At 39.6% G+C, this 14676-nt stretch overlaps 1 protein-coding gene and 1 pseudogene across 3 annotated transcripts in view; one reads left to right on the top strand and one right to left on the bottom strand.

Moving 5' to 3' along the window:
* The first annotated feature begins 4459 nt into the window (after nucleotides 1-4459).
* SLC17A5 (solute carrier family 17 member 5) overlaps nucleotides 4460-14676 on the top strand; it is a 62537-nt gene continuing 52320 nt past the window's right edge. For 2 of the 3 annotated variants that reach the window (XM_036024358.1, XM_036024357.1), the window contains exon 1: nucleotides 4575-4772. In XM_036024358.1, the coding sequence (XP_035880251.1) occupies nucleotides 4679-4772 (94 nt within the window). In that variant the 5' untranslated portion in view covers nucleotides 4575-4678. Of the gene's footprint in view, nucleotides 4773-14676 lie in introns of all 3 variants that reach the window. The other variant, XM_028509905.2, reaches the window with a different exon arrangement.
* Nucleotides 11112-12112, bottom strand: LOC118500397 (annotated as a pseudogene).

Raw genomic sequence — 14676 nt, 5'->3', positions numbered from 1 at the left:
TGTATAAATGTAACTACTCCTTAACTAGGGGCAATCAGCTCAGCACTGTTTCTGGGTAGAAGCAAGGTGCCAGGCTGGATAAAACAAGGTGGAGGGCCAGATTTGGCCCACGGGCCTTCTGTTTGTCACCTGTGGTGTACAGCATTATGATTTAAAACACGTATATAGTGCAAATGATTAGTTAATTTCTCCGTCCCCTCACAAAATTATATCCTTGTGTGAGTATGTAGTGATAACACTTTCAAGTGTTTCTATACTTGAAAGTTAAGATTTACCTTCTTAACTTTCAAGTATATAATGCATTATTGTTCATTATAGTCACCATACTGCACATTAGATCCCCAGAACTTATTCATTTCATAATTGGGAGTTTGTACCACTTGACTGGCATTGCCTCCGTTTCTCTCAATCCCCAGCTCCTGGCAACCATCATTCTACTCTCTATTTCTATGAGTTCAGCTTTTTTAGATCCCACATATAAGTAAGAACAGACAGTATCTTGTTGTTCTATCATTATGTCACTTAACATAATGTCTACAGAGTCCACCCATGCATCCATGTTATCACAAAAACAGGATTTCCTTTTTATGACTGAATAATATTCCATTGCACACACCACACACACACACACACACACACGGTCTGTCCATAAGGTATCCAGCCATGTAATATGAAAAATAGAGACATTTATTGGAGAACATACAAGATACAAGAAACATTGTACATAGGACAATGGTGCCTCAGTCCCCTTCAAAGTAGGCACCTTGGGACCTCACACAGTTCTCTCAGTCACCATCAGCTGCCCCGTTGCATTTTCCTGAATCTCATCAATAGTCTAAAATCTCTTCCTTTTTAAAGGTGGTTTAGTTTTGGGAAAAGCCAGAAGTCACAGGGCACCAAATCTGTGCTGTAGGAGGGATGACTCACCTGGGTGCCTCATTGTTTCACAAAAAAACTCTTCACAAGATGTAATGCATACGCGGACGTTTCATCATGATGAAGCTGCCAATGATCAGTTGGCCATAGCTGTGGTCTGCTGAATCATCTAGTTTCCACAGAATAATGTTCAAACTTAATGCAAAATTTGATGCAGATCCGTTGCTGTACTCACTCAGTCATTTTGAAAGTGACAGCCACACAGTGCACATGCTCACTCAGTGGCATCTACCTCCCACTGACTAGTACAGTGAAATTGTCATTGTTCACACATGTGTATTCAAGTCCACTCCCCCTGGCTGCCAGGTTATATTGATGCCATGCAAACTATTCTGGTTATATTAACAATGGCTGCACTTTTTCCAGACCTACCTTGTAAGATTCACATGGTCTACAACTGTGCTGTCCCATGTGGTATCACAAGAACACTTGAAATGTGGCTCTTTCTAATGATGATATGCTGTAAGTGTAGGATACATACCAAGTTTCAAGATTTAGTATCAAGAAAAGAATGCAACATATCTCATGAAGAGTTTTATAATAATTAGGTGTCAAATTAATAAAATATTCAATATATTGGGTTAAATAATTTATATGATACAATTCATCATGTGCTCACTTCAGCAACACATATACTAAAATTTATCTCACCTTTTTTGGTGTGGGTTGATTGTTTTTTTAATTTTTGATGTGGTTATTTAAATTTTTTAAATTTTGTATGTGGCTTGCATTACATTTCTATCAAACAGCACTGGCTTAGAATGTTGATAAAGGAAGAACTGCCAACTAAAAAATTAATAATATCAACAACAATCTTCTACAGTAGTGAGCAGTTAGAAAGTAAATCCCAGATATAAGGAAGAAAATGTGTCATATTACAATTTTTTAAAAATTCTTTTGGAAAGGTTATAAAGTAAAACAAAAAAGAGAGCACCTCCTCTGGACCTACAACCAGTGACAACACAATAGCAGTAAGTACACCCAGAGCCCATCTTTGCTTCTAATATCATTCACTGTGAAGCAAAGACTATACAGGATATATGTGGGACATCTAATATAACATTTAGAAAAGGAGTGTTCAAAAAACACAATAGTGACATGTAAAAGGGGTGCAGAGGTCAACTGAAAGAGCTCCCAGTTGCCAAAGCTGAAACAATTTTATCAAGAAAATAAATAACATGGTGTTGGTTTATAACCCAAAGTATAAAATAAATATGAGTCCATACCAATATTAATAAATGATTGAATATCCAAGTAAATGGGAGGAGAATAAATAAATCTCCTATACAAAGAGTTCTGCCCCTCAGCGGGATGAAGAACAATTCCCTACCCTTTAAGTAAAGGCTGCACATAGTCACCTCCTTCCAAATGGGGGAAAACCTGACAAACACTATCTCAGGCATGTAATGAAGTTTAATGTCACCTGCAATAATCATCAATGGACTATGTATTCCCTTGCAATTACATGATGAGAAGGACAGCACCTCTGCAGTCTTCTTCCAAAACACATAACCCCAGTCTAAATATAAGAAAAACTTCAAACTCAAAATTGAAAGATTTCCTACAAAACCAACCAGTACACTACAAAATTGTCAGGGTCAACAAAAATAGGGAAAGTCTGAGAAACCGTCTCAGGGGCCTGAGAAGACCAAATGCTAAACCAAGTTAGTAATAATGTATCAGTATAAGCTAAGTAGTTGTGAGCAATACCAATGGAAGATTTTAACAGGTCAGACCAGACAAAGAGTATGGAGAACTCTCTATACTATCTCTGCAACTTTTCTGTAAACCTAAAACTTCTAAAATAAAAAGTGTATGTTTTAAAAAAGATGCCCTCTGATATGAAATCTTTCAAATCTCTTGGAATCTTTATTCTCTGATCCAAGTCCTCTATAACCTAGCTATTCAAAGTGTGGTCACTTTCAATATAGAATCTCAGGCCCTTCCCAGATGTACCAGTCAGGATTTCCAGAGAAACAGAATCAATAGGATGTGGATTTGTAAAAAGAATTATTATAAGGAATTGACCCATGCAATTATGAAGGCTGCAAACCCAAATCTACATCGTGGGCCAGCAGGGTGAGCACCCAGGAAAGTCCTGGTCAAACATTGTCTGAAAGCTCTCTGCTAGAGAATGGTCCCTGGCTCAGGGAGTTGGCCTTTTTGACCTATTCAGGCCTTTGATTGAATAAAGTCTGCCCAAATTAACGAAAGCAAACTGTTTTACCCAGAACTCATGGATTTAAATCCAAAAACACCCTCCAAGTTTACACATAAAATTAACTGTCACACCAGACCTGATAAATCTGAATCTGCTTTTTAAAAGGATCTGCCAGGTGATTTCAAGCATATTGAAGTTGGGCGGCATTGTTCTACGAAGCTCCTAAAAAGCTGGAATGCAGCCCTGGCTGGCGTAGCTCAGTGGATTGAGCAAGGGGGGCGAACAAAAGTGTTGCAGGTTCAATTCCCAGCCAGGGTACATGCCTGGGTTGCAGGCCATAACCCCCAGCAACCACACATTGATGTTTCTATCTCCCTCCCTTCCCTCTCTAAAAATAAATAAATAAAATCTTTAAAAAAAAAAAAGCTGGAATGCCTGCCTTCAGAGAGTTTTAAATCTACATGGTAATTTCAATAGCTCAGAAATAAAACTTAATTTGTTGTTTTTACTTGAAAACTTTCCTAACATTTACTTATCTGGAGGCTAAGGGACACCTTCAGAAATCCCAGTCCTCCTTGTAGGGCAAGGGTGACCCACTTGTTTTCGCATAGACCTCACCAATCCTTTGACCTGGTTTATTGAATTACTGCCTTGTGAGTCTTCCCTGGCCACAGTGAGCTCCCCAAGGACACCTACCACATTTTTTTCCTTTTTCCTTCCATATCTTTATCACCCACAATAACTGATGAACTTCTGAAGCCTCCAGTCAGGAGAGAGGCCCTAGATCTGTCCCACTCCCACCCACCCCTGCCCCCACCCTCCACCACAAGATGGTCCTTTTCCCTAGTTCCTCTTTCTCGGAGTCAGCAAATACCAAGAGAAGCTGTTTCGAGCTTTAGACCTGCGGGGGCATATCACATATATAGCAGAGAATTCTATAGGTTGAATCACGAACCTGCTGATGTTGGGTTATTTTGACCTACAAAACAGGCATTTTCATCCGACTCAACCATACTTTCTATTTACTGTTTTCTTTCTCAAAAACTATTTTAGGGGCAATATGCGGTCACAGGTAGATAGTACCAGCATTGCGAATATTCACGGCAATTTACTACTGATAATTGAAAGCCAGATACACACCATCCACTTTCCAAGTTTGATCCAAACCCTCTCTTTAATTTTGGACGACTCAACTCCCCTTGACCCGCCTCCAGGGTCCCACTCAGCCTTGGTATCGGAGGGGCAGTCCCTGCGCTCTACACTGGAGCGCAAGAGGCCGAAGCATTGTCCATCAGAACACTCCCCAAGCCGCGCGCCTAGAACCCCCGGACCATTAAACTGAAACGCGACCCACCGCCCACCGCGCCAGAGCTCCCAGAATTCCGCTTTCCCCATTCCAGACTTGCCCACAGCTAAGATGGCGCCGGGGGCGGAGTCCCCGTGGCTGCCTCGGGGCGGGGCCGAGGTGACAGGACACGGTTAAGGGGCGTTGCCAGACTGGGGGCTGCCCCGGGGCTCGGGCTGTCTGGGCCGGGTGCTCCTCTAAATCGTTAGATCTCACGCCAGCTCCCCGGAGGCGTCATGAGGTCTCCGGTTCGGGGGCTGCCTCCTAGCGATGGCGATAAGGTCTCAGACAATACACCCCTCCTGCAGGACGCCCCGCAGGCGGAAGTCGGTGAGGAGCGGCGTGATCAGGGGGCTGCGGCGGGGCGGCGGGGTGACCGGAGTACCGGCGCCCTTGGACCGTAGAGCCAGACCTGCTTAGACCGGTGGTCGTTCGGGCGGAGTAAGGGGTTGAGGAAGGAGAGCCTAAGCGCGAGGGCACTCAAGGAAGGAGAGCTCGGTGAGGGCCCCACTTAGCCTTCGCCGCCCCGGTGCCCAGATGGCGGGCGAGAACCAGGGGCCAGGCCCTGCCGGTGGCTGGAATGGGACCTTGTCAAGTGCAGTCTCTCGATGCCTGGGCAGGGAGCTGATGGGCGCCGCTGGCAGTGGGCTCCTGGCTGTTTTCGGTAGTATCAAGTGGGGGATCCCGTGTGAGGATGTCCTGCCGGAGAATCTACAAATCAATGAAACCAGTGAGCAAAGGGCCGGACAGAGTACCCTTCGCCCTTCTAAGAGCGAACTGGGGGAGAAACCTGCAAATCGACGGGCTGGGATGAGCCGCTGGCTCTTCCTCTCTGTCACCTCCGGGTTTCCGCAGCTGCAGTCCGCCAGCATGTGATCTGGTAGCTCCTTGGGCGAGGATGAGAGACAAGAAAAGACTGAGGTTTACATTTGTGAGTATGCGGGTGGAAATTATTGAATAACCCAGGGAATATCTTGAAATTGTGCGGCAAGAGATTAAAAGTGCTGCGCACTGTTTTCTACGGTCATGCGATTTAAGTTACAAACGGTTACTCTCAAGATATAGCTTAAGTTTTAAGGTAACTTGCCAAAGGTTTTGCAACAAATAGAAAAGTAGGTACTTCACAACACATCCCCTTTGAATTCGGGGGGATTAAAAAATTTTTTCTATTTGATACTTTTGTAATGTTAACTTTTTAAAAAGTTAAACTAAACAATCACATAGTTTGTGTGCATACTATAGTTGCAAAGACATGTACATAAGAAACAGTTGAATTAGAAATTTTACTTTTCCTGGCCAAGAGCAGTATAGTTCTGTGACATCATTTTTATTTAACATTACCAGATGGCAGCAGTAGAGGTAGCAATATTGTAGCTCCATCTGGCAGCTGGGAGGTGGTTTTGGTGGACACTCATGTAAATACTGTATCACAGTGACGTTTCACTGGGAGTTGGACTTAGTTCCATAAACTAATCTTTTTCTGTGGCATATAGTGTTAGATTTCTGTCATTTTCTTCCATAAAATTGTCTAGTATGGAAATACAGAAACAAATGTCATAATAAAGATATTCCCTAGAGACTACTAAAGTTCTGTTGCAGTTTGGGGCGATTATATATATATATATATATATATATAATTTTAGCTAAATATTAAACATCATTAGTTGTCAAGAAAGTGCAGATTAAAACCACAATGAGTCATTACATCCCCACTAGAATGGCTAAAATTTAAAAGGCTGAAGATACCAAATGTTGTCAAAGATGTGCAATAACTACTTTGGAAACTGGCAATTTAAAGTTAAGCATACATTACCATAATATAGCAGCTTTATTTATAATAGTAAAAAACTGGCAACAACCTAGATATCCATCAACAGTGAATGGATGAACCAACAGAAGTATGTCTATACAATAGAATACTACTCAGTAATAAAAAGAAACCTCTGCTACATGTGATAAACAATAACCTTTCAGACTGAAAGTTTTTCTGAAAGAGTTTACTGAGCCATATGCTAGCCAGGAAAAGGGCCAGATCCTGGAACATACAGTCTAAACCATCAGCAACAGGCCTAGATGGAGAGGACAAGCATGTCCTCTGTCCTGGGATCGATGGGACTCATATGCAATGAGTTTGGGGAAGAAAAATGTAAGGTTTTTTTAAGTACATTTTATTGATTTTACTATTACAGGTGTGCCCTTTTTTTCTTGCCTTTATTCCCATCCACCCAGTACCCCCATTCCTTTCAGCATTCCCCCTTTCCCTTAGTTTCCATCCATGGGTCATACATATGCTTTGGCCTCTCCATTTCCTATACTATTCTTAACCTCCCCATCTATTTTATACCTACCAATTATGCTTCTTATTCCTTGTACCTTTTTCCATATTCTCCACTTTCCCCATCCCTGCTGATAACCATCCATATGATCTCCATTTCTGTGATTCTGTTCCTATTCTAATTGTTTGCTCAGTGTGTTTTGGGGTTTTTTTTATGTTCAGTTGTTGATAGTTGTGAGTTTGTTGTCATTTTACTGTTAATATCTTTGATCTTCTTCTAGTCCCTTCAATATAATAAGGGCTTGGTGATGATGAATTCCTTTACTTTGACCTTATCTAGGAAGCACTATATCTGCCCTTCCATTCTAGATGATAGCTTTACTGGATAGAGTAATCTTGGGTGTAGGTCCTTGCTTTTCATGGCGCTGAATACTTCTTTCCAGCCCTTTCTTGCCTACAGATTTCTTTTTAGAAATCAGCTGATAGTTTTATGGGAAAACTACCTCATTTGTAGGTAACTGTCTCCTTTTCTCTTGCTGCTTTAAGATTCTCTCCTTATCTTTAATCTTTGGCAATTTAATTATGATGTGTCTTGGTGTGTTCTTCTTTGGGTCCAACTTGTTTGGGACTCTCTGAGCTTCCTGGACTTGTATATCTGTTTCCTTAACCAGATTAGGGAAGTTTTCCCTCATTATTTGTTCCTTCATCTTGCTCTTCCTCTTCTCCTTCTGGCACCCCTATGATTCAGATGTTGGAATGTTTAAAGTTGTCCCAAAGGTTCCTAAGACTCTGCTCACTTTTTTTGAATTCCTTTTTCTTCATTCTGTTCTGGTTAAAGGTTTATTTCTTCTTTCTGTTCCAAATCATTGCTTTGAGTCCCAGTTTCCTTCCCTTCACTGTTGGTTCCCTGTATATTTTTCTTTATTTGACTGTGTATAGCCTTCACGTCTTCCTTTATTTTTTGGCTATGCTGAATCATTTCTGTGAGCATCCTGATCTGATAAGTTGGCTATCTCTTCATTGCTTAGTTCTGTTTTTGGAGTTTTGATTTCTTTTTTCATTTGGGCCATATTTCTTTGTCTTGGTGCACCTGTTACATTGTATGGGGCAGAGCCCCATGCCATTGCTTTATGGTGCTATATGTGGGGAAGGGGTCAGAGAGGGAACAATGATGCTTGCTTGGCTCTCTCCCCACTTTCAGTCACTTCCCGTGCTTCCCACAAGTGTATTATGCCTTTCTGGTGCTACCCTGGTGCTGATTCCCAGGTGGGTGAGTTTGTGTACATTCTAGGATCCCTTGGACCCCTCCTTCAGACTCTCCGATGAGACTGGCAGTGTCTCCTGTCAACACAACCCCCATAGGTTTTTACAGCCAGAGATTTTGAGGCTTTATTTCCTGGCACTGGAACCCCAGATTTCACGGTCTGTCTCACTCCCCAGTTATTCCTCCTGGTTTATCCACACACGAATGTGGAACCACCTGATTCGCCAGCCACCAGCCTCGCCCTCCCCCAACCCAGCTGCCACCTTGCCATGAGTCCTCTCGACCCAGCTGCCCATCTCCACCCTCCCAGTCTGGATAAATGTTTCTTCTTTAACTCTTGGTTGTCAGAATTCCATACAGTTTGATTTTCTGGCTGTTCAGTTGTTTTTTGTTTTTAAATTGGTTGTTATCCTTCTTTTGGTTGTGCAAGGAAGTGAAGCATATCTACCTACATCTCCATCTTGGCTGGAAGTTCAAAAAAATGTAAGTTGTTTTGAAAGAATTTACGTAGGCTATAGATAAAGGCATGGGAGCTATGAAGCAGGGCTAATTTGGGGATAGATGTATAGTCCATAAGGAAGAAGTATTTACTGATTTTGTTTATTGATTTGAGAGAGAGAGAAGCATCCATCCACTGTTCCACTTATTTATGCATTCATTGGTTGATTCTTGTATACGCCCTGACCAGGGGTCAAACCCACAATCTTGGCATATGGGGATGATGCTCTAACCAACTGAGTTACCTGGCCATGGAATGTTTACTGCTTTTTGGATTGGTTGTGGACAACAGTGCAAAAAATTTATGCATAAGCAGGATGAAGTGTTATCCGATGGTGGTGGACTGTCCTTTTTTAGATAAGAGATGAAATAGCCATCTGGAAGTTGATTCATAGTTTCAACATATATTTAAGAATATGAGAAGTCTTTTGTTGGTTTCTTGCCCTCAATTCTATTAACTGATTAGCCTTCCTTGTCTCCTGCAGCCTAGTGTAATTTAATTTAGGACATCTCAGAATTTTCCCTTGTCACACATAACTACCTGGCCAAATCTCAAAAACACTGAGCAAAAGAAGCCACTATGTTAATGTACAATTCTGTCAGCATGAAATTCTAGAATATGCAAAACTAATCTGAAATAACAGAAAGCACACCAATGGTTGCCCAGAAGCAATAGGCAGGAAGGAATTGACAGTAGAGGTGCTAGGGTACTTCTTGGGGTGATAGAAAAATTATATATCTTGATTGGGATACACAGATATATATATATCTGTGTATCCCAATCAATACATATATATATGTATATGTATGTATACACACACACACACATTCATCAAAATTCACTAAACTGTGAGCTTGAAATGAGTATATTTTATTGTATGTAAATTATACCTCAATAAAATTGGTGCAAAAAGAAAAAAACTAACTCATAACATTGCTTTTAGAAATAATCCCAACTTGATTCATGGGTTGATTGTATAGGTCTTAGCCCTGTTCCTGCCTTCATTATAACAATTTCCCATCTTATTTTTATTCTTGACATACCCTCTGGAGAGCAGAAGTGAAGTAAAAATAACAGCAACACCTTTTTTGGCTATTTAAAATATGATAAAGGTTTTAGAGGAGAGAAATGTACAGTTTTGGCCATTGCATTGATCAACAATGTTTTAAATTAAGCTCTGTGTCTGAGATGCTGTGAGCAGGAGGACGAAAGAGGAGCACCAGGAGAAAGATGAAAAGGGTAGAGACGAGCATGAGACATTTATAAGATGTGCCAGGTGTCTCCTTTTACTCTCATCTTCATGGTGCCCACCTGTCCTGGCTTTAGCAATAGTGTCTACCATGTACAATATAATAGGAGAAACAAGATAATCCTTAGTTATTTTTCCACTTAAAAATTTTTTAATTAAACTTATTAATTAAATTTAGCAACATTAGTTAATAAAATTATATAGGCTTCAAGTACACAATTCTATAATATATCATTGTGTGTTTACCATCCAAAGTCGAATCTCCTTTTGTCACTATATATATTTGACCCCCTTTACCCTTTACTATCTCCCTCCACCCCTCTTCTCTCTGGTAACCATCACACTATTGTCTCTATGTCTATGAAGTTTTCCTTCTTTGTCTTGTTTGTTCATATGTTACTTTCAGTTTTATATCCCAACGTGAGTGAAATCATATGGTTCTTGACTTTTTCCATCTGACTTTGCTTAGCATGATACTCTCAAGAAATATCCATGTTGTCATAAGTGGAAGTATTTCGTCTTTTCTTATGGCTGAGTAGTATTCCATTACATACGTGTACCAACCTTCTTTATCCAATCATCTATCAAAGGACACTTCAGTCATTTCCTTATCTTGGCCACCATGAATAATGCTATAATGAACATAAGGGTACATATATCTTTACAAATAAACATTTTTCTGGTAGATAACCAGAAGAGCTGTTGCTGGGTCATATGGTAACTCTATTCTTAATTTTTTTAGGAATCTCCATACTGTTTTCCATAGTAGCTATGCCAGTTTATATTCCAGCCAGCAATAAATGAAGGTTCCTTTTTCTCCACCGCCTCTCCAACACCTGTGATTACTTGTCTTGTTGATAATAGCCATTCTAACAGGTGTGAGGTGGTGTGTCATTTAGTTTTGATTTGCATTTCCCTAATAGCTACTGAAATTGAGCATCTTTTCTTATACCTATTGGCCATTTGTATGTCTTCTTGGGAGAAGGGTCTGTTCAGGTACTCTGTCCATTTTTTAAATTGGATTGTTTGGCCTTTTTTTTGTCATTGAGGTTGTATGAGTTCTTTATATATGTTTGGATATTAACATCATGTCAGAACTGTTGTTTTTCTGAGCAAATATCTTCTCCCATTTAGTTTGTTGCTTTTTTGTTTTGTTGACAGACTCTTTTTGTTGTTTAGAAGCTTTTTAGATTTATTTTTACTTTTACTTCCCTTTGACGTGAAAGTCTTAAAATCCTCTCTAAGACCAAGGTCTATAAGTTTAGTACCTAGTTTTCTTCTATGTAATTTATTGTCTCAGGTCTTATATTTAGGTTATTTGATCCATTTTGTGTTAATTTTTGTATATGGTGACAAATGGCACCCTAGTTTCATTCTTTTGCATGTGGCTTTCCAGTTTTCCCAGTGCCATTTATTGATAAGTCTTTCTTGTTTTTCAATGTATGTTTTCGGCTCCTTTGTCAAAAGTATTTTTGCCCATATACATGTAGGTTTATTTTTTGGCTATCAATTCTGTTCCATTGGTCTGCATGTCTAATTTTCTGCTAATACCAAGCTCTTTTGATTATTGTTAATATTGTACTATAATCTGAAGTCAGGGAGTATGATGCCTCTGGCTTTGTTCTTTTATCTCAAGGACTGTTTTGGCTATTCACAGCCTTTTATTTTGTGACTCCATACAAATCAGATGATTTTATTTTTCTATTTCTTTGCAAAATGCCATTGGAGTTATGATAAGAATTGCATTAAAACTGTATTTATTTGGGTATATGGTCACTTTAACTATAATGATTCTTTCAATCCATGAACACGGAATATCTTTCCAGCTTCTTGTGTCTTTCTCAAAATTTTTCCTTTTATATTGTTTTGTTTGTACACTGCTGCCAGTGTACATAAAATAGTCATTCTTGTCAAATAAGAAATTCATAAAAATTCAGAGAGGTAGATGTTAAGGACTGACAAAAGCAGAAGTTTATATAGTGTTGCACAGGTTACAGGGTAAGCTTTTTGTACAGGCTTCAAATTTAGCTCTCTTTGAATATTCCCCAGTTCATGAAAAGTGATTTAGAACACCTGCAAAGATTCATTTCACTACAAAAAGGAACAGACTTTCTGGGGTCTAAAGGGATTGGTACTTGAAAGTATCTCCAGTCATCAAGGGGTCATGTTGAACATGCCACAGACAGAATTTGTTTCAAATCTCAAACCTTCATGGGTTGAGCCTGGCCTCCATCTGGAGCTCTTGAACCACTTCCTTCATAGCGATGGCACTGGAGGAACCAGATGTGGCACACCCAAGAGCTGGGCAGATTTGTCGGTAGTGGGTTGCTTGGTCATGGGTCCGTAGGGCCAGACTGCAGGGCAGTGAAGTGAGGGGCCCAATTTATTTTAATAATGTCTTGTACTTTTTGGTGTATAGATCCTTCACATCCTTTGTTAAGTTTCTTCCTAGGTATTTTGTTCTTATTGAAAATGCAAAAGGGATCTTTTTATTCATTTCTTTTTCTGAAATTGTATTGTTAGTATATAAGAACACAATGGATTTTTTAAATATTTTTAATTAAATTGTGCCCTTTATATTTACTTTGCATGTTCACAAAAGAATGGGTGTTTTAAAAAACAAAAACCTCCCATCCACATCAGTACATACAGACACAGGGGAAGTTCCCAAGAGTGAAAATCTACCTCCCTAAGTGCAGGATAGGGTAAGACCCAAGATGAAGCTGGGCATTCCAGTCTGGTAATTAATAGAGTTTATTAAGAGAAACTTACATATGACGCACGTTTTGGGTGGCAGCAAGACTAAATGGATCCTTGCACTACTTGGCATGTGTCAGATAAGTAAATAGAAAAAGACAGGATAGTCACAAGAACTGGTAAGTGACTAGTCCCAGGAACAAATACTTTACTTGCTTGACTGGGTGAGGACAATGACCTATTCCAAGAGCCAGTGTGTAGCAGGCAGGGGAGGGGTGCTTATTTACACTGACTGCCACCATCACACAGTCTCTGAGAGGGGGTTGCTATAAGCAGTCTCCATTGTGGCCCAGGTTCAGCTCAAGGGCATTCATCACGTCAGGAAACAACTCCACAATTCAGAATTAGTTTTTTTTAGGTTTGATGGCTGAGGAGTAAATCTTCAGCAGTCCTAAAAATTTCTCTTCCAATATGTTTCTATACTTTTTATCTATCTTTTACTTAGCTTTGTAACAAACTGATATGAAATTAGTTGTACCTTATCTATGCCTAAGCATATTGTTTTTCACTTCAGAAGAGAAGGTCTGATAAAATGTCAGTCATAAAATTTGACAGCACTTAAAAGACCTTAGAAACCACCTACCATATGATAGCACATCTTTTTATACATAAACAGCTAAGGGCTGAAGAAGTTAAGTTCCCAAGGATTACATGTAACCCTATTAAGGACTCAGGTCAGAGTTCTGGATTTTGGTCCCACCCTCCTTCCTTGACACAACACTGCCACACTTGTGTCATATTTGAGAAATTCCTACTTGCAAAATGCTTAATCATTTTTACTTGATCCTTCCAAATTTGAAAGTTCCCCACTTGACCACAATTAAGAGGACATGGCTTTAAATTATGCATAATGTTAAGAAGTAATACCTCTTGGGTTGACATGATAGAATTCCTAATAATCCTACTGTGGTTTGCCTCTCAAGCAGTTGCTTTTAGTACTTAGCCCTGTGAGTTTCAGAGATGCACACGGAAACGATGTGGGAAGAGGAACCCAATGTTCATAAACAACAGGAAATCTGTAGATTTTTCTACCTAATTTAGGTAGAAGCAAGGGAGAGAATTAGGTAAGGAAAATGAAAGCTTCCCCTCTCACACATAAAAATTCTTTATTCCTCACCAGTTGAAGGTTTACTTTTATATGAATGAGATGTGTCTTATATTTAATTAAGTGGATTTTCAAAATACTGTTGCACCAAAAATGAGCTCATTCATGTTGTAGAAGTAAGCTTTAGGGCTTCTGAGTCATTTCTTTGTGTTTAAGGGCAGAACATGGGTATGGAGCCAGAGTGCCTAATTTAATTTCCAGTCCCAGCCCCACTGACTAGCTTTGTGAGTTTTGCAATTACCCAACTTCTCATGCTTTTTTCCTCTATAAATGAGGGAAAATAATACACCTAATTCATAGAGTTCTTGTGAGGATTAAATAAGCTAATAGAAAGTGCTTAGAAAAGAGTTTGGCTCACAGTGTTAGTTACTATTATTGTCGTCGTAATCATTGTCATAAATAAAGACCATTTGGATCTTTGATTCCTCATAGAAGCTGTAATCCATAAAACGAGGGCCCATTTTTCACTGTCACACTCTTTAGCAACCCGTGATTTTTCTAGCTTAAAATAGTGCATGCTGTGCTTTCATTGATTTTGTTTTGGGGTTTGTTTGTTTGTTTGTTTACCTCTACTATTCTTTTAGGGGTGGCTTATGTCCAAGGTTCAGTTACTCAACATTGAGTTTCACAAATATGCTTTGTGTATGAATATAGTCTTAAATACAAGGTATGCTATGCTGGTAAAGAGCAACCATATTGAAGGATGAAGGGAAATGGCTTTGGGTCATGTGATAATCAGTGTTAATATTAAAGTAAATGAGTCCATTTTAATGGAATTTAACGTTTTCATATTTCTTCTACCTAAATAGGAATTAATTTGGGAGCTAGGAATACATAAGAATTTATCAGAAATTAGTTAACCAAGGCAGGGTAAGACCAGTTGAGCATTAACCTTTTTAAAGTCAAAACATTTTCTCCATTTAGGTAGGAAATCTTTTCTAATGCAATTCCCTTGCCAAGTAGAATCACTGGTCGAGTGCCCACTCTCATCCTCTTTGCACAGGTCAGCTCCCCTCACCATGGGTTTTCCAGCTCAGTCAGCCCTTCACTGTTCATTATTTTCTTGCCCCTCACCTATGCCCACA

Source organism: Phyllostomus discolor, chromosome 4, assembly GCF_004126475.2.
Source record: "Phyllostomus discolor isolate MPI-MPIP mPhyDis1 chromosome 4, mPhyDis1.pri.v3, whole genome shotgun sequence".
Taxonomy (NCBI): Eukaryota; Metazoa; Chordata; class Mammalia; order Chiroptera; family Phyllostomidae; genus Phyllostomus; species Phyllostomus discolor.
Note: the sequence above shows the minus strand (reverse complement) of the source record. Positions and strands in the feature narration are given on the sequence as shown.